Source organism: Podarcis muralis, chromosome 6 (assembly GCF_964188315.1).
Source record: "Podarcis muralis chromosome 6, rPodMur119.hap1.1, whole genome shotgun sequence".
NCBI classification, from domain to species: Eukaryota; Metazoa; Chordata; class Lepidosauria; order Squamata; family Lacertidae; genus Podarcis; species Podarcis muralis.
In genome coordinates this window covers 23,817,393-23,838,702 of record NC_135660.1, presented here as the reverse complement: position 1 = coordinate 23,838,702, position 21,310 = coordinate 23,817,393, and the positions used below count along the sequence as shown (strand labels likewise).

At 42.3% G+C, this 21,310-nt stretch overlaps 1 protein-coding gene across 9 annotated transcripts in view; it reads left to right on the top strand.

Annotated features, from left to right (window-relative positions):
• The window catches only part of MED12L (mediator complex subunit 12L), a 168,554-nt gene that overhangs the window by 141,941 nt on the left and 5,303 nt on the right, over positions 1-21,310 (top strand). For 7 of the 9 annotated variants that reach the window (XM_077929868.1, XM_077929869.1, XM_077929870.1 and 4 more), the window contains 3 exons: positions 1,472-1,840; positions 3,940-4,096; positions 5,583-5,884. In XM_077929868.1, coding sequence (XP_077785994.1) covers positions 1,472-1,840; positions 3,940-4,096; positions 5,583-5,869 — 813 coding nt within the window. In that variant the 3' untranslated portion in view covers positions 5,870-5,884. Of the gene's footprint in view, positions 1-1,471; positions 1,841-3,939; positions 4,097-5,582; positions 5,885-8,599; positions 8,700-9,480; positions 9,702-13,968; positions 14,132-15,476; positions 15,549-21,310 lie in introns of those variants that run through there. The other 2 variants (XM_077929875.1, XM_077929876.1) reach the window with 2 other exon arrangements.

The window sequence follows — 21,310 nt, the reverse complement described above, 5'->3', positions numbered from 1 at the left end:
TTCCTCTGCCACTGAGTGTATATGGAGGTCCTGGGCTGCCCAGACAACAACACCCCACCATCTTGGCCTCTCTGATGTGGTCCAAAGGAAAGCAGAGCAATATGTTTGGCACCAGCTTGGCTGCAGGAGGAGCTCACTCTGTCTGCTGTCTGAAATAATTTAAAGCCACTTTTGCATGACAGATACTAAAACCACAAACTTAATGCAGACAATACTGCCAGCTAGTGGCCAATTGCAGTGATCAAGCTGCCCATCACAAGAGCTCAAGACAGCAGGTGATGCATCAGGTTTGAGTCTTAGCTGGATGTTAATCACATTCAACCATTTTAATTTTATTTGGAATATGTTGTGGGATTGTGAGATTGACAACGCTGGGGTTGGTTTTTTTAAGATGAGAGGTATGGGCAGTGCCCCAAATATGATTCAACTTTCTAATTAGCATTTGCTGCAGACATTTCACTCTTTGCTTATGTGATATTTACAGAGGAGTAAACCAGGGGCATCAAACATTTGTGATTTAGGTGGACACTGGCTGTAAACATTATAAGGAGAAGTCAGATAGAATATATGAGTTTTATTTCTAAAAGATTATGCTGCATAGCATAGATTTTTTGGAATGCCCTGAATAATGTACTAGAACAACTACCATATTTTTTGCTCTATAGGGCGCACCCGACCATAGGACGCACCTTGCTTTAGAGGGGGAGAACAAGAAAAAAAATTCTCCCCCTCTCTGCTCAGCGCCCCTTCAGCGCCATTTCTCCTCCCGCTTGGCTGAAGGGGCGCTGTGCAGCTCTCCCTCTCTGCTGAAGCCAGGAGAGTCTTGCTCTCCCGGCTTCAGCAAAAGGAACCGGAAGCCTTCGGAGCGGAGCGCGATTTCCCGCTGCGCTCCAAAGGTTTCAGGCGGCTATCCCTGAAGCCTGGAGAGTGAGAGGGGTTGGTGCACCGACCCCTCTTGCTCTCCAGGCTTCAGAGAAAGCAACGCAAAGCCTCCGGAGCGCGGAGGGAGCCACTCCCTCTGCGCTTTGGAGGCTTCACGTTGCTATCGCTGAAGCCAAGGAGCCTGCATTCGCTCCATAGGACGCACACACATTTCCCCTTAATTTTTGGAGGGGGGAAAGTGCGTCCTATAGAGCGAAAAATACGGTATTTTATCTAGTTTTTAATTCTGGAGAGTTTTTATTTTATTTATAAAAATATTTGTACAGTATACGACTATAACATAAAGAACATCAAATCATTTAACAGCAACAAAAACATAAAATCTATTGAGGTGTGATTGACATTTAAAACGGGTGACATCTTTATTTTACATTACTAATAAACCATAATCTTCTTTTGACTGTTCTGTGCACAACTTTCAATAGTTCACATTACCGTGTGTGCTGCAACTGATCTGATTTATTTTAGGCTACATGAAGTTTAGGTAAGAAATGACAAATAAAAACTACCCCTTTACATTTTTAAACAGGGGCTTCAAGTCTCAACTAAGCAGAAAGTTTCCCCGTGGGATTTATTTGAGGGCAACAGAAATCCTGCTCCGCTATCCTGGGCTTGGTTTGGAACTGTCCGTATCGATAGGAAAGTAATAAAATACGAGGAGCAGCAACACCTTCTCCTCTACCACGCCCACTCTAAACCCAAGCCCCGAAGTTACTACCTCCAGCCTTTACCCCTCCCTCCTGAAGAAGAGGAGGAGGAGGAAGAGCCAACTACCCCTGCGTCTCAGGAACCGGAAAGGAAGTCAGCAGAGCTGTCAGATCAGGGCAAACCTTTAGCAGATGAAGAGAAGAAGGCAAAAGGCAAGAAGCGAAAGACAAAACCAACTTCCAAACTTGATGTAAGCGATTAAAACTTGCGGCATGAAATGGAAATTTTACCTCTTGAGTGGGAAGGGGGCATCCAGACTTGGGTTTGACTCCTATTGCTACTTAGGAGAGGCAGGAACAGGTCCCCCCCCAGTGGAAGGTGTTTGTTAGTACAGTGGTACCTCAGGTTAAGAACCTAATTCGTTCTGGAGGTCCGTTCCATCTGAGAAGAGTGAAGAACACTTAGTCAGGATGGTGAGCAACCATCAGAAAAATGTTGCAGGAAGCACAGCTGGGCCCACGACTTCAACATCTGCCACAGCGTCCCCAACAGTACATATCCAAGGCAGTTTGTCTCTGGGTGACAAACATGTCTGGAGAAGAGGCCTCAGGTGAGGCCACCTGCATTGGCCTGAGCTTCATTAATCCTCCCACCCCATGGAGCAGGGAAGGAGAGCAGTCACCGGTGCAAAGGCTACTTAGCAGTGCTACTGCTGTTGCCTCCAAGGATCAAGCTGCCTTGTTGTGATCAGGGCCCCTCTGTAAAGGAGGGCAGATGGCTCCATTCTCAGCCGCCTTGGCAGTGGCTGTAGTTCACCAGGCGGTTCAGATCTGCGCGACAGGGTGAGCTCCTGTTGCTCTGTCCCAGCTCCTGCCCACCTAGCAGTTCGAAAGCACACCAGTAGACAAATAGGTACCCCTGTGGCAGGAATGTAAACAGCATTTCCGTGCACTCTGGTTTCTGTCACGGTGTCCTGTTGTGCCAGAAGCGGTTTAGTTATGCTAGCCACATGATGCAAAAAGCTGTCTGTGGGCAAACGCCGGCTCCCTCAGCCTGAAAGCGAGATGAGCATCGCAACCCCATAGTCGCCTTTGACCGGACTTTATCTTGAATTTACCAGCAGACTCACAAGAGGGCACTCAAGTGCCTTGATAACACAGGCAATGTCTGTGACTGCCTGCTTTCACAGTCTCCTCTCCCAGCCACTCAGTGCCCTTTCCTCTTGCTATGCCTTTGCTACCATAGTGTCAGACAGTGAACCCTTCCTTGGCTTTGCCCCCATCTCCTGAGCTTCTACAGTGATACTGCTTCACTTCAGAACAGTGCCCCAGCTGTTCCTCAGAGCACTCTTCAGTATCTGCCCTTCCCAACCAGAGGTTACCTAAAAGTGCAGTTGATGAGAGCTCTGTAAAGCCTTCAGGGTATCCTAAAGCAGTGCTTGGTAAGGCAAGGCAAGCCTCATCATACTCCCAGGCAAGGAAAACAGTTGACTCAGCTTGGACACTGTTTCTTTGATGAATATGAAGAGGGCTCTTCCTGAGGTTCATGTTGTGCCTTCAGGTAAAGCAATTAGCATCCTAGATTGCGGGGGGGGGGGGGAGGTAATGGATCTAGTTCTGCAATAGATGCGGTGCATTAGAACTCTTGATTATTATTTTTTTTTGGGGGGGAGAACTATCTTCAGAGGTGCCTTAGAAGCTTATGGGGTGCTCCACAATCTGAAGGTTAGTAATAGTAAACCGCTTTTCCGAAAGGTAATTTGCTAGCCAGTGATTCTTTCCCTAAAACAATGGGAGAGGAATGTTGGATGTTTCTGTTAATGATGAAGTTAATTATATCCACCTTTTGTGTTGATTAAGTCCACCTTAGAATCTGCCCCTGGCGATACAGAGGAATCGTATGGCAGATGAGCGAAAGCAAAAAGTATTTCCTGAAGATAAATTTTTTTGAAACCGCTTCATGTACTTAGATATATGGTGGAATAATCCTTCGCATGAGAGATTCCTTAGGACAGCTAACTTAATTTCTTCACCATAGTTTCATTCTCTGAATCTTGAATGCAAAGTGTGAATTTGTCGTTAAGTTGCCCACACAGCAGGCCTTTGATAACATTATGACCTGACATGTATAGCATGCAGAAAAGGTATAAAATGAAGCACTATCGGACAGCCAAGAAGATGTCATATTTAGTTTATCTCTGCCAGGTCTATGACTGAATCGGTTTTGTATTGTAAACCACAAAAGGACTTGTCAAAAATGGCTTAATAGTTCAGTAGGAAAATTGGCATTGTTTATGAAAAAGTAGGGTATGGATGCAAATAACGTTTAACCTTTCCTGTTTCGCTTAAGGATTACCCTCAGAACAATGTATATAGAGTCCCTCCCAACTATTCACCACTTCCATCTCAAATGATGCACCACCCCCAGTCTGCTTTGTGGGGCTATAATGTTATGGGGCAGCCCCAGCAAGCTGCTTTCTTCGTCCAGAACCAGCCTCTTCCACCAGGTAGGTCTCTGCTTTGTAACGGGCACCAGAAGCTTGCTGCATCATACAGAAGCAATATTATTTTTTAGTTCTTTCCCCCCAATTCTGCTATCTTCAGAAGGCAGTCATAGTTATGCAAAATGCAGAAAGAAACAGAAAACAACAGTTAACTGTTGTTAATTATTGTTAAAAGCTGCTCAACTTCAGGGTTTTTTTTTATTTTGTTTTTTACTTTGCTATTTGAAAAAGCTCACCTTCCATTGCAAGCAAGGTTTAAATGGCTTGGTAGGATGATATATCTCTAAGCATTTGGATGCTATAGAACTAGTAGTTAAAAGTCATTTTACCCTCTAGTGTGTCTAGAAAAAAACAGTAGTTTTTGTTGTTGTTGTTTACAAATCTTGTTTCACATACTCTAAGGGGAAGCAAAGTGAAACCTAGGTTTTAAATGATATGTATTTCGGCACTTTGTACACAAGAAAAAAACATGTTATTATGCATTATATAGTCCTTAGGATTGTAAACAACCCCCCACCTCATATCTATCTATCTATCTATCTATCTATCTATCTATCTATCTATCTATCTATCATCTATCTATCTATCTATCTATCTATCTATCTATCATCTATCTATCTATCATCTATCTATATCTATCATCTATCTATCTATCTATCTATCTATCTATCATCTATCTATCTATCTATCTATCTATCTATCATCTATCTATCTATCTATCTATCTATCTATCTATCTATCTATCATCTATCTATCTATCATCTATCTATCTATCTATCTATCTATCAATCATCTATCATCTATCTATCTATCTATCTATCTATCTATCTATCTATCTATCTATCTATCATCTATCTATCGTCTATCATCTATCTATCTATCTATCTATCTATCTATCATCTATCTATCTATCTATCTATCTATCATCTATCTATCATCTATCATCTATCATCTATCATCTATCTATCTATCATCTATCTGTCTATCTATCTATTTATCTATCTATCTATCTATCATCATCTATCTATCTATCATCTATATCTATCTATCTATCTATCTATCTATCATCTATCTATCTATCTATCTATCTATCATCTATCTGTCTGTCTGTCTATCTATCTATCTATCTATCTATCTATCTATCTATCTATGGACTCAGCTACATTAGTCCAAAAAATGTTTTGAATTCATTATAAACATGTAACACCAGATGGCCCCAGAGAGCAAAGAAATTTTTAATGTGATTTTTACATAGCGTTTTTTCCCTTTTTGTTATAACGATTTAATTTCTGACTTATTTATAGCGTTTTCTTCCTGTGTGTAGATCCACCCTCTATTATCTATCTATCTATCATCTATCTATCTATCATCTATCTATCATCTATCTATCTATCTATCTATCTATCTATCTATCTATCTATCTATCTATCTATCTATCATCTATCTATCATCATCTATCTATCTATCATCTATCCCATTGCATTCACAGGTGGCTCCAGATTGGACCCTCCCAACTCCTTTGTCCCAAGCAACACAAAACAAGTGCTGTCTAACATGCTGCAGAGGCGTTCTGGCACCATGATGCAGCCACCATCAATTCACGCAATTGCTTCACAGCAGCAGCAGCAGCAGCAGCAGCAACTGCTCCAGATGAAGCTACTTCAGCAGCAGCAGCAACAACAGCAGCAGCAACAACAGCAGCGGCTTCTAAGGCAGCAAGCCCAGGCAAGGCCTCAACAGCTGCTTTCTTCGTCTTACATTTTAGGAATGCGCTGATCCAGCCGAGCCTCTACTTGATTTAGGATTGTAGGCACATAAAACCATACCCAGAACCCAAGTTAGGCTTCATGCACAACATGCAACAAAACTGTAGAATCCTGAGGTGGTAGTGTGAGCTGTAACATTTCACTCTGTGGATTGGGGTGCCTATTTCATTCCCCAAGCAATATATTCCCTGCAATTCTCCCTGCAACTGCACCCCCCAAAAAAATGGCATATTAGCAAGGAGTTTCTGCTCTGCCTGCTATGCAAGTTTGCCGCTTGCTGGAAGGTAGATTAAGAGCCCCTTAGAAAGGACTCTCATTCCAAATGTTTGAAAACCCTGCTGCAATCTATTTTTTTGCTAAGGTAGTCTTATTTGTTTATTTATATACCTTTTGCCTGACTGTGGGTTTTGTGTTTGCTTATGAGACCACATACATCAATGTCTAAGTCCCCCTTTCCTAATATTTGTCTGCTGGACATTGCATCACATTTCTTTTTTGTTTATAAAATGTGTGGATTAATTTTTATAGAATCTTAGAATTTTAGAGTAGGAAGGGACCCCAGGGGCCATGTAGTCCAGTTCCCTGCTGTATAGACCTTTCAACTAAAACATCGATGGCAGATGACCAGCCAACCTCTGTTTAAAAATCTCCAATGAAGGCGATCCCACCTCCTTCCAAGGGAGTCAGTTTCACTGTCTAGCAGCTCTTACTGTCAGAAATTCCTTCCTGATGTTTAATTGGAATCTCCTTCCTTGTAACTTAAATCCATTGATTCGGGTCCATTCTTTTGTTTATTGTGTTATCGCCAGTTTGGGCACTGCTTTCCTTTTAGGCAAAGGCAAAGCAGGTGTTGAGCTGTTCCGCCTTCTCTCTGTTACCCAATAGCATTTCTCTGTCTTCTCCATGCAAGAAAACTACTAATTGCTTGTTCTTCCTCTTGTTTGAACATAGCCAAAGAAACCTTTTTCAAAACTTATCTTTAACTTCTCTCGCAATCACGAGTTCATTCTGAGCTTTGGCCCGCCTGACCTTCCACTTGCAACTTGTGAATACTCTTCCTTCACGATTTCCCCTTTCTTCCATTTCTTATAAATACCTTCAGTTCACCTGTTATCTGCAGGCACACTGGTTTCTTTAGATACCTCCCACTTTTCTCACTTGTTGGAATTGCCTGCATCTGTGCCTTCAATATTTCTCCTCTTAATAAATTCCCATCCACCTTGAACTCCTTTTTCTTTGAGTATTTCTGACTATGGGTCTTGCTTCACCCAGTAGTCCCTTAAGCTTTTCAAAATCAACCTACTTCAAGTCTAGAGTGCATGGCCAAGTATACTCAGCTTTCCCTTGCCTGGGTATAATGAAAGCCAAGAGGCCATGACCACTTCCGCCCAAAGCTCCCTATACGCTCACTTTATTGATCACTTCCTCCCTGTAGGAAGTCACTTTCCACAACCACATGTCTTTTCCCTCTCTGGAGAGTGGCAGGAATCGTTCTGTACACTGTGCCTTCCACCGCCACCTCGGAGAGTTCTGAGGTCTGCAACCGCTGTAGTCGCTCATCTGGCTCAGAATCAGTGTCCAAGGTGAGGGCATGGAATCAGTTTTGTAGCTCCAGAGGCTCAGCATGGCTCCTGGCAGTCCTACTCGTGTCCAGGGGTTCATGTCCTGCACTGGGCGATCTTCTCCCTGGGATCTTCTCCCTGCTTGCATCTGTGTTCTTGGACAGTCCACTCCAGTAACATCAAATCTTCTGGTTAGTAAGTTGATGTAATTCAAAAAAATACCACGGCAAAGAAGCCAAACTTTTGCAACTAATGGTACATGGCCCACAAATCCATAGAGGGAAGATGTGAACATAAAAATCCAAACCCACATGAAGTTATTTCCCCTCCTGCCACTAGGTGGCAATGCTCCTCTGTTCTCCCTGACTCTTGTGTGTTTTCAATTCCAATGGTGGCAGTTTTTCTTGCCAGATATTCCTCTTCATCTAAACTATTTAGGGTTTGTTACTCAGGATTTCAAGGTGGAGTGAGACTTCCTTAACATGGCTCTCATTTGTTCTTGGGATCTTTTTGACTTGCCCTCTCAGTATCTTTTGTCTTTTCTCTCACACACTTTCCTAAAATCACCACCTCAGCTTCAAATCCCCAGGATCAAATCAAATAAAAACGGCCGAAGGCTCAGCAGCGTGTTTCCTCAGCCAGTTCTCTCTGCGCTGCTGATGTGTGTTTTTGTGTTGCATCTCACTTGTGCCATTCCTTCAGAGCTCCGTAGGGACTGCTCTCGTCCTCTGAAGACTCCCTGCTTCTTCCTGCTTCCTGGTGGAAGATGTTTGGAAGAGTCAGCAGGGCTAGGACTCGCAGGCTTCTTCTCCACTGCACAAGTCTGTTGGGACCCACCCCACCCCAGCCTTGCCCAATGTCATTCAAGCAGGCCAGTGTCTGTAAACAAACCACCTTCAGCTCTGCATTGGTGCGCTGAAGAGCTGTTTTGCCGAGATTAAAAGGTCAAAGGGACATCCAATTCCTTTTTTTAAAAAAAATGCAGTTAAGAAATTCAGCTATGTACATAATGTATAACTCGGCATCACTTGCCTTCAGAAAGAAAAATATTGGAAACATACCAACTTCTGTTCTTAGGTTGTATTTTAAAATGCCTTGAATGCCTGCACTGGTGTCCCTAAACATGTAATCTTTAAATTTACAATAAGAAATATATTTTTTTAATTTGTAATTTTTATTTTTTTGCAGGGTCCAACTATCGACCAGGCTGCTCTTTTTGCTCAACAAATCCGGCCAGCTTCTCAGCTTCCGCAATATCCAGGGATACAACAGACACAGGTAAATAAGAATTGGTCTGTGTAGGGAAAGGATGTGCTAAGGCCTTGCCTATGCCTTACATTGAGATCCAGTCGTGTTCAGTGTTCATTGTACTCAGAGTAGACCCATTGAAATTTATGGGCATGACTAAACTAGGTCTACTAATTTCAGTGTGGGTCAACTCTTGAGTAGAACTTGGTTGCATACGACCCTGCAGGTTTTATGAGGGGTCTACTCTTGAGTACAACAAACACTGTTTAGTAAAGTTTAGTAAATATGGGCTAGCACTGATGGCATTTTGCATGCAAGAAGATTGGAAACTCGTGTCCTTACCTCCATGTCCTTGTGGCCAGGAGACATTATTTGCGTGAATTTATGCTTTTACACAAAAGTTGTGATTTATGCAGAAGTGAAGCAGCTGGACTGGTGCTGCCACAATCATGCCAGTCCATCCTCTGTGTGGAAACCACCCTGCATAAAAGCAGCAGTTTGGAGGTTTCATTTATCGTATATTGCCCAGCCTTTGCTGTGCTGAAAAGGTAGAATAATACGAAACCTGCAAGCATGTATGGCTGCCATTTGAGCCTAGCAAATTGAAAATAAGCATAATTAAACTATGGGGATTTTTTTAAAGTGTCTGGTTGTTATTTCAAGTAACAGCACAGTATACATTCCTTGCCATCCTGGTGTGCTGCTTGCTTGTTTGTTTTTAAAAATAAATAAACAATCATAATAATGGCAAGCTTCCTTTAGAAGCATCGAAATCAAAGCAACTTGTGCCTTGGCCTGTTTTTTGGTGCAGACTATTCCTCATGGCTACACAATGTATAGCACTCAGATGCCATTGCAATCACAGCAGGCCGGAGGCATCGTCCTTTCGCCTACCTACAACTCCAGGGCCTATCAAGCAGCTCATTTGAACCCTGCTCTGATGGAAAGGCTACGGCAGACACAACAACAGCCGAGTGGGTACATTCATCAGCAAGCAGCTGCCTATCCTCAGCCACTAACAGGCAACCAGCGGTAAGATGTTTATCAGGACCTTTGATAGCTTGATGTATATAACCTTTGGAAAGAGAGTTTTGAAAATAGGTCTGAGAAATGCTGGAAGAAGGTATATGCAGTTGACCAGTCTGTAAGGGCCGACAACCTGTGGATTTTGCCTAACCTCTGATGCTGGGTGACAAATCACCCAGAGCCTGATTGGTTCCAAATAATAGAGAGCCCTAGCTGAGATTTCAGTAGATCTTGCTATGTCTTGCCTCTTGCCCATCTTTACTATTTGCAACATGTTGTGTAGCTCCTTTACTTTTCATTCTCATGCTGCGTGGGATTAGGCCTCTGATGAATGCCTTTGAAAATTCTCACCCACTGAAAATCCCTACAAACCCTTAAAGCTTGGGCCTCAGATTTGTACTGTGAGAAGTGAAGCTACAGGGAACCAGTCAGACGGCCTTCTCGGTAGTGGCGCCAGCCCTCTGGAACACCATCAGATGTCAAGGAAATAAACAACTATCTGACTTTTAGAAGACATCTGAAGGCAGCCCTGTTTAGGGAAGCTTTTAATGTTTGATGTTGTGTCGCTTTTTTATATATCCTGTTGGGAGCTGCCCAGAGTGGCTAGGGAAACACAGCCAGATGGATGGGGTATAAATAAATAATAATAATAATTATTACTACTACTACAATTACTACTACTTGGGTAGATTTGAATAAATTTACTAAAACCTTCTGTGGTGTAATTTCTAACACATTTGTGGGTATGTTGGAGATGATTGGTTGTTCTTTTATATGTCAGAACTTCAGCTAATGAAATTGGTTAAATGAATTATCCCTTAGAATTACCCTTTGGTTCCTATAAAGAGAGTTAGAATACATATTAGTGACCTTTGTAATAAAATGTTTCAAAATGCAGGGCTCGACAGAGCATTTTTCCAAAACCGTAATAGCTATTAAAAGTCTTTGTGCAAACTTCCAGTGCTTCCTTGAAAGCATCCCTGAGGCTATGGGGCCAGCTGTGGGGACACTTTTGGCTTTCTTTATGCTACAGATGTTTCATTTTGTTGTTGTTGAAGAAGAAAGTAGTCTTGTTTCTTAGGAAAGTATAAAATGCCAAGACTAAGCCAATGGATTACTAGTGAGCGATGATGACATAATTCCCTGCATTCTTGCAAGGATGGAAATCGTGGGATAATGGTTGACTCTCAAGATGGATAAGTGATATAATTGCATGTTGATATTACTCAAGAACTGAAAAATTCTATGGATTTCAGTGTTGATTAGCCATTTTAATTGCCGCAGTTCAAGACTCCCTTGTGGCTGAATACTAGACCTCAGTCTACATACATAAAGCTTGCAAACGCTTTCAGATTTTCACCTATACCTGGACTTCTATCAAAGCATTCACGGAGTCCTTTTTCAAAACACTAATATACTCTCTTACCATGAAGAATTCAGCAGTAGGAGGAGCAGTAGTGGCTGGTGAGGTGGCACAGGTGGGGTACATTACTCTCCTGGCTGCCCAGCACAGCAGATTGCTGGGCTGACTCAGAGGATGAGGGGAGACACGAGGTGCAGAGAGCTTGACTCTGTGTGGTACATGGTAGTGAAGCCAAACTGCCACTCTTGCTGTGATGTTCTGCACTGGGCCCAGCTCCTTTGCCTTGCCCCTCTCCTCTACCTCTCAGTGAACGGCAGTGGCCCACTGTGTTGGGAAGCTGGGACAGTCATGGTGTGTCACTGGCCGCTACTGATGGGAAGACTGCAACCAGAGCTTTAGCTCCTACATGATTTGGGATGATGGCATGTTATAGAAAAGATGGTCTGTATTGTTAACAGTTAATCATAATCTGCTGTATCTCAGTTGCAGCAAATAACAGTTTTGTCCGGTTATTTTTCTGTGATTTCTTCAAAAATTACTTTAACCTTCTGATTGATAGACAGCAGTAAGATCTTGCAATGCCATTGCCATTTTCAACTTGGTATTTCTTTTTAAAAAACAAACAAACAAAAATAAACCCAATAACCCTATTTTATCAAATCAAACCATTGCCTTCTAAACCACTGAGCCTAGAGCTTGCCGATCAGAAGGTTGGCGGTTTGAATCCCTGTGATGGGGTGAGCTCCTGTTGTTCAGTCCCAGCTCCTGCCAACCTAGCAGTTTGAAAGCATGTCAACGTGCAAGTAGATAAATACCGTATTTTTCGCACCATAGGGCGCACCGGACCATAGGGCGCACCCAGTTTTTTTGGGGGGAAATAAAGGGGGGACGCACACACATTTCCCCTTCATTTTTGGAGGGGAAAAAGTGCGTCCTATGGTGCGAAAAATACGGTAGGTACCACTCCGGCAGGAAGGTAAACAGTGTTTCCATGCGCTGCTCTGGTTCACCAGAAGCGGCTTAGTCATGCTGGCCACATGACCCGGAAGCTGTACGCCGGCTCTCTCGGCCAATAAAGCGAGATGAGCGCCACAACCTCAGAGTCGTTCGCGACTGGACTTAACTGTCAGGGGTCCTTTACCTTTACCTTTTTAAAGCAAACATTGCACATCCTTGACTTAGCGTTCCATTCTTTAATTGCTTCTACACATATTCAATAAATATTAATTTATCCAGGCAGTTGCAAAATGTACACGCAATCTTGAAAAGATCTTCATTCGCAAATTCTATCCTGCAAAGCTTATCATTGCATTTAAGTATAATAGCATTTAAATTGAAAGTAAATCCCTAATGTGCCTATTTTGTATCTCTGCATTTGATCAACCCTGATTGCATTTCCACAGAGGTATATGATCAAAGCATTTTGCAACGTCTTGGTGGAGATGCAGCAGTTCTTCACACAGCAATATAATCCAGAGATTAAAAGCATCAGTTTTTAATCCAGTACACCCTTGTCATTGCAGACTGATGAAGTCTCATGCAGTCTCTTGATTCTGTGTAATCCCCCTGCTATATAGAATCATAGAATTGTAGAGTTGGAAGGGACCTGAGGTCTAGTCCCAACCCCTAGCTATGCAGGAATCTCAATTAAAGCATCCATGACAAATGGTCACCCCACCTCTGTTTAAAAACCTACAATAAAGGAGAGTCCACCACCTTCTGAGGGAGTCTGTTCCACAGTCAAACCTTACTGTCAGAAAGATCTTCCTGATGTTTAGGTGGTTTTCCCAGTAACTTGAATCCATTGGTTCAGGTCTACCATCTGGAGCTTGCTCTAACTTCCATGTGAGAGCCCTTTAGATGTTTGGCTCTCCTCTCAGGTTCCTCTTATCCAGGTTAAATACACCCAACTCCTTCAACTGTTCCTCATAAGGCTTGGTTTCCAGACCCATGATAATCCTTGTTGCCCTCCTCTGCATGCGTTCCAACCTGTCAGCATCCTTCTTAAATTGTGGTGCCCAGAACTGGACATGGTATTCCAGGTGTGGTCTGACTAATGCAGAATGAAGCAGTACTGTGGCTTCCCTCATTCTGGACACTATACTTCTGTTGATGCATCCTAGAATAGCATTCACTTTTTTTGCCGCTGCATCACACTGTTGACTCATGTTAAACTTCTGGTCTGCTGAGACCCACAGATCCTTTTCACCTGCTCTACGGGCAAGCCAGGTGTATCCCAACTTATGTTTCTGCAGCTGGTTCTTCCTGCCTGCATATAGAACCTTACATTTGTCCCTATTGGAATCCATGTTTTTAGTTTTAGTCCAGTTCTCCTATTTGTTAAGGTCCTATTGAATCATGATTCCGTCTTGTGCTGCGTTAGGTACCCCTCCCAGTTTGGTGAGTGTCAGCAGGTTAAACTGAGTCCTAATCCTTACCTAAAAAAGGGATATTGTAGAACTGGAAGGGGTTCAGAAAAGGGCAACCAAAATGCTCCCCTATGAAGAAAGGCTGCAGCTTTTCTGACTTTTTAGTTTAGATAAAAGACAACATTATTTGGATTTCATTCCATTTATGAAAGTTCACATTGCGGCTCTTTCTAGTGTATAGTTTTTCAATAATTAGAACTATTTTAAAAAATCAGTAAAGATTGCAGTAGATAAGAATATAAAAATCAAAATGTTAATAAGATGCTTATATATTTTGGCTTAGATGAGAAGCTTTATTTTGCATTTTTCTCCATTTTATCTATCTTTATTACTTTCAGCAACCTTCACTCATATTTCATTTGGCTGCTGATACCCTGCTGGAGTTTCAATTTAACGTGCAAGTCTAGAAAATTAAAACTGGCAGGCTCTCATTTTATTTTCACAACTGTAAATGATGTGCGGTCAATTCTTTTTTGCTCAGATTGAGTCACCAGCCTTTGCAGCAGAATCCCTTGGTTGGAGGGCCACTCGATGCCATGCCAGCCACAGCTTCCCACCCAAACCTTAACTCAGTTCAGATGCCTCAGGAACAGATGAGACAGAGACAACAACAAATTCGACAACAGAGACTCCTTCAGGTTTGAAAATTGTCGCCTTTGTGTCACTGTGTGTTTATGCGGGGGGCACTATTCCATGAAATTTTAAGCACTAGGGTAATGGATGTATCCACACATCATAGTCTGCCCTAGTTAACAGCTTATTGTGAACACACAGATCACTTTCCTTGGTGTTACGCCTTTGTTTCACTCAAGACAAACTGCCGCCTGAAGCCACATTTTGTTCCTGACTTCATGTAGCTTAAGTGAAGGAAACTGTGATGCCCAGTTCAGACAAAACACTAAGCTGAGGTTTGTTGGTCCTGCTCAGGAGTAAGGAAGGAGCAAAACGAGAGTGCTCTGCTCATTCCTGGTAATCCATAAGCCATGGTTCACTGTGATGTGTGAATGTAACCACGGCGTTAGTCCTATCCAGCCCCGAATTGTGTAGTCTGAATGCTAGCGGCCCTCCAAAAGTCTCAGACAGAAGCCTTCCTTAGTTGTTCTTCCTGAAATTATTTATGTAGAAATGCCAAGGACTGGATCCGACACCTTATGCATACAAAGCCCATGCACTAGACTACAGTCGTACCTTGGTTTTTGAACAGCTTAGTTCCCAAACGTTTTGGCTCCTGAACGCCACAAACTTGGAAGTGACAGTTCCAGTTTGCAAACTATTTTTGGAAGCTGAACATCTGATGGGGCTTCCGTGGCTTCTGATTGGCTGCAAGAGCTTCCTGCAGCCAATCAGAAGCCACACTTTGGTTTCCGAATGTTTTAGAAGTTGAACAGACTTCCGGAACGGATTCCGTTCGACTTCCATGGTACGACTGTATTTAGCTACACACCTTATTCATATTTGTGTGTCTGCATTGCTTTCTTAGGGTCCATCTTCTCTCAAATTTATGTTTTATTGCTCTTAATTTTAAAAGCCTCTTTGTGTGCCCTTAGATAGAAAAGAAGGGTCAAAATAATAAGTAAGCTCAAGTCTCACCCCTATTCCCAAAAAAGGATTTTGTTTAAATTGTTGCTAGATGTGTAGCTGACCTTTTCCAAAGGGCTTCAGCAATTTTCTATAAAAGTGAGTTTTGTGAAAGCATGTATATAGTTGAATTAAAATAACAGGGCAAGGGCTGTAGTTAAGGAAGCATTAAATATTTATCTGCTGGGAGAAAATGGTTTTGAAAGTTTGTCTAGCTGCACTAGGTTTTAGACATTCAAAGTATAACATGCAGTTGGTGAAGGGAACCTTAAAATGTCTTATCACAGTTCATGAATACAGCTTATTGAAAGCAACATCCCTTTGTTCTTAGAGGCAACTTTGTTATTGTCTTTCTATGACAGCATCATAGGTAGTATTATAGTCACATTGGCCATATTTTTGCAGTTGCAGCAGCAGCAGCAGCAGCAGCAAGGACAGCAGCAGGTGCTTAGTCTCCAAGCAATGCACCCTCAGCAACCTTTGGTAAGTGGACGTGTTAATAATAGGCTTTGTTCTGGGAGCTCTGTACTGTTGAACAACATGGGAAAACAGGGTGATGTAGCTAAGTAGCTTTCGTTATCCCTGCCATCACTTTCTGGGTTCTTGGAGAGCAAGTGCAGGGTTGATAAGCGAAGTCATGCTCCGTAAGTATAAAAAATGATCAGGTATGATGACCTTGTATTTCCATCTCTGGTTTGCAGGAAGGCAGAGTGAATCACCTAGTGGAAATTATGGAATTTATATTTATTAATATAGCATTGGTATAAGTAGCAAGACAACTGTTTTCAGTAGTATGCACCTAACTTTAGGGTGCATGATTCTTCAGCATTTCCTTACAGCTGTGGTTTTCAACCAGTGCGCCTTGGCACCCTGGGGTGCCTTGAATGATGGTCAGCGGTGCTGTGGACAACACTGGCCTCTTCCCTCTTTCCTTCCCTCCCTCCACTGATGCCCTCTCAAGTCTCTGCCTCCCAAAGGCTTGCACAGCTGATTCTTGCACCAGCCCTGGCTACAAGCTCCCTAGGCGAATGGTGCCTCTGGAGGCACCTCTCTTTGTGTGTGAAGGGGGAGTGTTCAGCTCAGAGACCAGGGACAGCAGCAGGAGCTGCCTGGAGGACTCCCAAGGAGAGGGGAGAGAAGAGGAGGCTGAGGGAACCCTCCACAAGGGAGGGTGTTTGAAAAAGAGGGAGAGGCTGCCAGCTCTGCAGGCAAGGGGTGACATAACTGGGCCCCTGAGCCGCACAGGGGTGCCGCAGAAAGAATGTGGTTGGTCAAGGGAGCCATGGACTCAAAAATGTTGAAAACCTCTGCCTTACAGTACAAAGCAAAGGCTTTCTAATACTACTAGCCTGTTTTGTGTAATACTTGCATAAAGACTCCCTCTGGTGGATAGTATAGCTGTGAACTCTGCTACAGCTTTTACCTGGCTTAACTAGGCTGTTTAAAATCAGATTACCTGTGATAGTACAAAGAAATTAGATTTGCAATCTGTTGAACATGTTTCTCTTCTTAATTAGTACCGGTCGGTATAGGCACTTCAGTAAAAGATACGTTGCAAATTTTTAAATATGCAAGGACTGCCTCAGTATAATCACAGGACATTTCCCAACGTTAGCATAACACAGGGATTACCTAACAGTCTAATTGCATATGATGTATTTGGTAACTTCCAGTCCTTCAAGACTATCAAAACAGTTTTATGAGTACGTTATTATTAACATTGTGCTGCATAGTGACTGTGTACAGTCCCAAGTGTAATGGAAAACAGCTAGTTAGTATTGCGACAAAAAATAACTTACACGAAACTGAATCGTAGTGATTCTGTGGATTGAAGCAGAACATGCTGAAGAAGGAAAATGAAGCTGGTGAACAGGAGAACTTACTTATTTTTATTTAGAAGAAACTATATACCACTTAATCAAAGAATCTCTAAGCAATGTACACAGAGCAATTTAAAGTGAGTATCGCTCTACATTAAAAAAATAAATGCATAACTTGTTTACATGTCCAGATTGGCTTGCTGAAACAGGCATCTAAAGCAGTGAGGGTTCCTGCCTAAAGTTAATAAATACGGAGTTCCAGTGCCGCCATACTGAAAACTCAAGCCCTTGCCCACATTTAGCAGCAGTTCTGTAGATGGAAGTGGTCAGGTTGCCACAAAGGGCACAAGGCAATTCCTCAAGTAAACTAGTCTCAAGCTGTCTCGTGTACACATCATCTGTAAGAATTTTCAATGATTTTTTTACTGTATGTACACATCTGTAAACAGTTGTGAACGCTGAGGAACAACAGAAAAGTAAATCTCCGGTTAAATGTTGCAACCACTACTCATAAAGACTAGCGGTTTAGACTGGAGAGCGAAATAACTGCCACAGCCCTGAATTCAGTGTATTAAAAAAGAGCATAATAAATTCCAAGCACTGTCATATAATGCAAACTTGAACGTTCACAAAGAATGAGGAGGAGCTGGCTAGAATAAATTAGACACTCTGGAACACTCACAGATCTGTCCAGGAAGAAGTGATAAGTCCCAGGACAAACTCAGGGTGGGGAGAGAAGGAAACCTTCAAAACAAGTGTCTGGGAAATTACTGACTTGGTTCATTAGCAAGTTCTCAAATCCAGCAACAGGTGATTAGAAAAAAACAGGAATACAGGCAACTGGAAGGAAGAAGTGGAAAACAGTATCAGCAGCTTTCTCTGGTCTGACTGGAGGTGAAAATCATAGAGGTTGAGGAATAGGGAGTATTCTGGGCCCTAGCTATTTTAATTTTTTTACAAAAAGCAGTATATCCAATAGAGTATAAGTGGTTTGTTGGGAATCTGCCATCCCCTTTCAATTGCCTAAAGTTTGCTCATGCTTTTTGGAGGCTTTGCACGGTAGCTTGCTGGATTCCTATAGGTGGTGTGGCATGCTAGCAATTATTGCACATGCTCAGGTAACCGAGGGGTTGTAGTGGCCCAGTGGTCAGAGGTCCTCTCCCAAATCTCCTCTGAATTCTGAATTTTCACATCTTCCATCTACTGAATATATATTCAGGGTGACAGATTTTCCGTGCCATTTCATCAGTAGCAGAGAGCTTCTAAATTTCACATTGAGTTATGAGATATCACATGTGCTTCCAGAGCACAAAGGAAGGTTCATCCTGCTCAGGCACACACAACATCTATCATCCTCATCCTACTAGTGTGAATGCCAGCTGTCACAGCATTATTTTGCTCTTTGCCTTGTCCAGACTCACTAAATGACTGCCAACACTAATTGCTTGCACGTTTCCATCACTAGACCAGTTTAAAGTATTATTTAAACTAACTTCGGATAATCCTATGTGATAAATACTGCATAGAATGAAATCCCTCTACGAGGCAAGAGTCCTCGAACCTTCAAAGTTTTGCAGCCTTGTGCTCCTAAACCTACAGCAGAAGCAAAGGAGGCTCAACTGGAACTTTCCAATTAGTTGTTATATTGGTTTAGTTTCCTCCTGAGGATAATATATTCTTTCAAGCACATAGAATTGCATCACCGGTTGGGAAACAAGAACCAAGCTTGTGCAAACAGAGCTAAATTAAATACAGTGGTACCTCTACTTATGGACACGATCCGTTCCGGGGTGCCGTTCACACCCCGAAAAGTCTGTAAGTAGAGCGCCGTTTCTGTGTATGATGCAATAGAGCACTCCTGAGCATGCGCGAAATAGCGAACCCGGAAGTAAACACTTCTGGGTTTGCCGCATTCGTAACCAGAAAAAAACGCAATGTGAAGCAAACGCAACTCGAGGTGTGACTATAATAGAGAAGGCCCTTTGCTGAATTTAAGACTAGAGGCCCCACCTTTCTCTGCCTCCGTGCCCACGGTCACCGCGCTATTTCAGAGACTGCATTATTTGTCTGTATTGAAAGGATAAATTACGTTCTCATTGGCATCTTTCTTTGTAGGTGTTTTTCTGTTGTCTGTTTGATAGCTTTGTTTTGATTGTTCTATCAATCTGTTTTACAAAGCTATAAAGCACTAATCCAATGTAAGTAGGTAGGTTTGGGCATCTGTAACCATTTCATCTGCTCCTCTAAGTCCTGCTTTCCCAACAGAAGTGTACATATTTTAATGTATAATTTTGGAACAAGTTATTAACCATTAGATTATTTTTTACATGATTAAAGTATTTCCGATGCCAAAATGACCTTATCAATTGCAGTCGGTCAAATGTAATGATAGCCGAGGTAAGGCAAAGAAGCAAAATTGCAGGGTGACCTATCTGATCTAAAGGTTTTTTTGGTATTCGTTGTCCTACCAGAAGCCCTTTCAGCTACCATTTGCTGCCTTCTCCTCTTTCCTGGGAGTAGGTCTTGGCTGTCCTGTTCTAATATACCACCTAGCTCACATAGGTTTGTTAAACAACCCAACCCACTTCTGGACTCTTCCATTTTTATTTTTTATTCAAAGCTGAGCTACAGTCTTTACATAGATTAGTGTAGAAGGTAACTTTTTGCTGAATATAAAATTGGAGTTTAAGGAATGCTGGGGTTTCCCTGCCCTAATTGCCTATGGGAACGGTTCTGGCTGACATTGAAAGGTTTGGGGGTTCTGTTCCATAATCCTTAATTCCTTATGTTTAGTTTTACTTGTGTAAAATAATGTGTCTATTGTTTGTAGGAGCTTATACTGTGAAAAGGACCCCTTGTTCACTCTGGCATATCTGTGGTGGGAAAAGGGGCATGCAGATACCGGACAATGTCAGTACTGTCAGGAGTTCGGCCTACACTCGAGTAGGACTCTGGCAGAGACACTTGCCCGACTGGCATGTTCTCTCCCTCCTGGTCGATCATTCGGGTGCTTCATAAGCTTTCTTCAGCCCGAACATCACAGCGACTGATGCCAACCGACACCGGCACACTTAGGGATCCACAGAGTTTGCACAACTTGCGTGTGACAGAACTCAGCATTTTGGCTAATCTACTTTATTTACATATAAACACACACGGAGCACTGCAACATGGCTCCCCCTCTCTCTAGCATCAGACAGCAAAGAGAGAAAGAACAAAGGACAATAGTCCCACTTCACGGAACACAGTAACACAAACATCCTGTCTCCGTCACTTCCCACTTTGTGGAGTCAAAACATATACCGTCATGTGAAAGACAACAATCCTATGACTGCAATCATAGAGCAGGAATTCTAACAAGTACGGCATCACAAGAAAACCTGGGACACAGGGATGAAATGTCTCGTATGAGTTCCACCAAGTGGAGCTGAGTTCCCTCAGGTAGAGTAGCCACTTAACATGTTGCCAGAGACAAGGAAGTACCGCACCCAAAAACTGGGCAGAAAAATGGCACGTGGGGTTGGATATTTTGTTGTTAATCCTACATATAGGATTGGATTCCAGCTGGTATCATCCAACATGGCCAGTGTTCAGGCATGATGGGCAATGTAGTCCAAGAATAACTAGAGGGCCCCTTTGGCAACCCCTTATTTATAGCATTAGTTCACGCATTAAAACAGAGCCCCCTCTCCCTACTCATTTGCTTGAAAAGCCTCTGGAAAGAGTTTGTGGAGGCAGTTCAAAGCCCTTGAAATATCTGACTTTAAATTTCAGGACGTGAATTTATTCATCCTGAAAACTTAACACATCTATGGCAACTGCCTAAACATAGGCAGTAAATCAAACCAAAAGAGCACATTAGGCACATGTTGTAGTTTTAAGATACAAATGTTCTTTGCACTTTTTATTTATTTTTGGCCCGCTGTAAAATAGTAAAAATACTTTTTTTCCATTAAGTTGTCATGCCGGCCTCCCTACTGATCTGCACCCAATAACGAAAAATGCAATTGTGAAGATGTCCAGAGAAAACTGTAATTCTCGAGAATGATAAAGCAAATCTGTATATTAGACTTACGGGGATAACATATGGTAAACAGGCATTAGACAGAGTTTCCATTTATTTGTCAGGGCAGCCGAACTCTTTTTAAAGCATTTGGCAGGTTATTTGCAACGAACAAATCTAATTTATGTCTCGGTCAAACTTTTATTGTTAAACTGTTATTTTAATAAATCTTCACCAATTGTATAGCCAAAATATGCACTTTCAGGTTTTACTTTGGGGTTTCAGGAAAGGTATAATGCAGCAAGAATTACATATCCCAGAAATAATGTAACTGGGATTGGGGGTGTTTCCCTGACAGTTGGACATAACAGAACTGTGTTCTTATCCACATCTATGTTGTGTTAAGTAAGGAGGTATAGGAC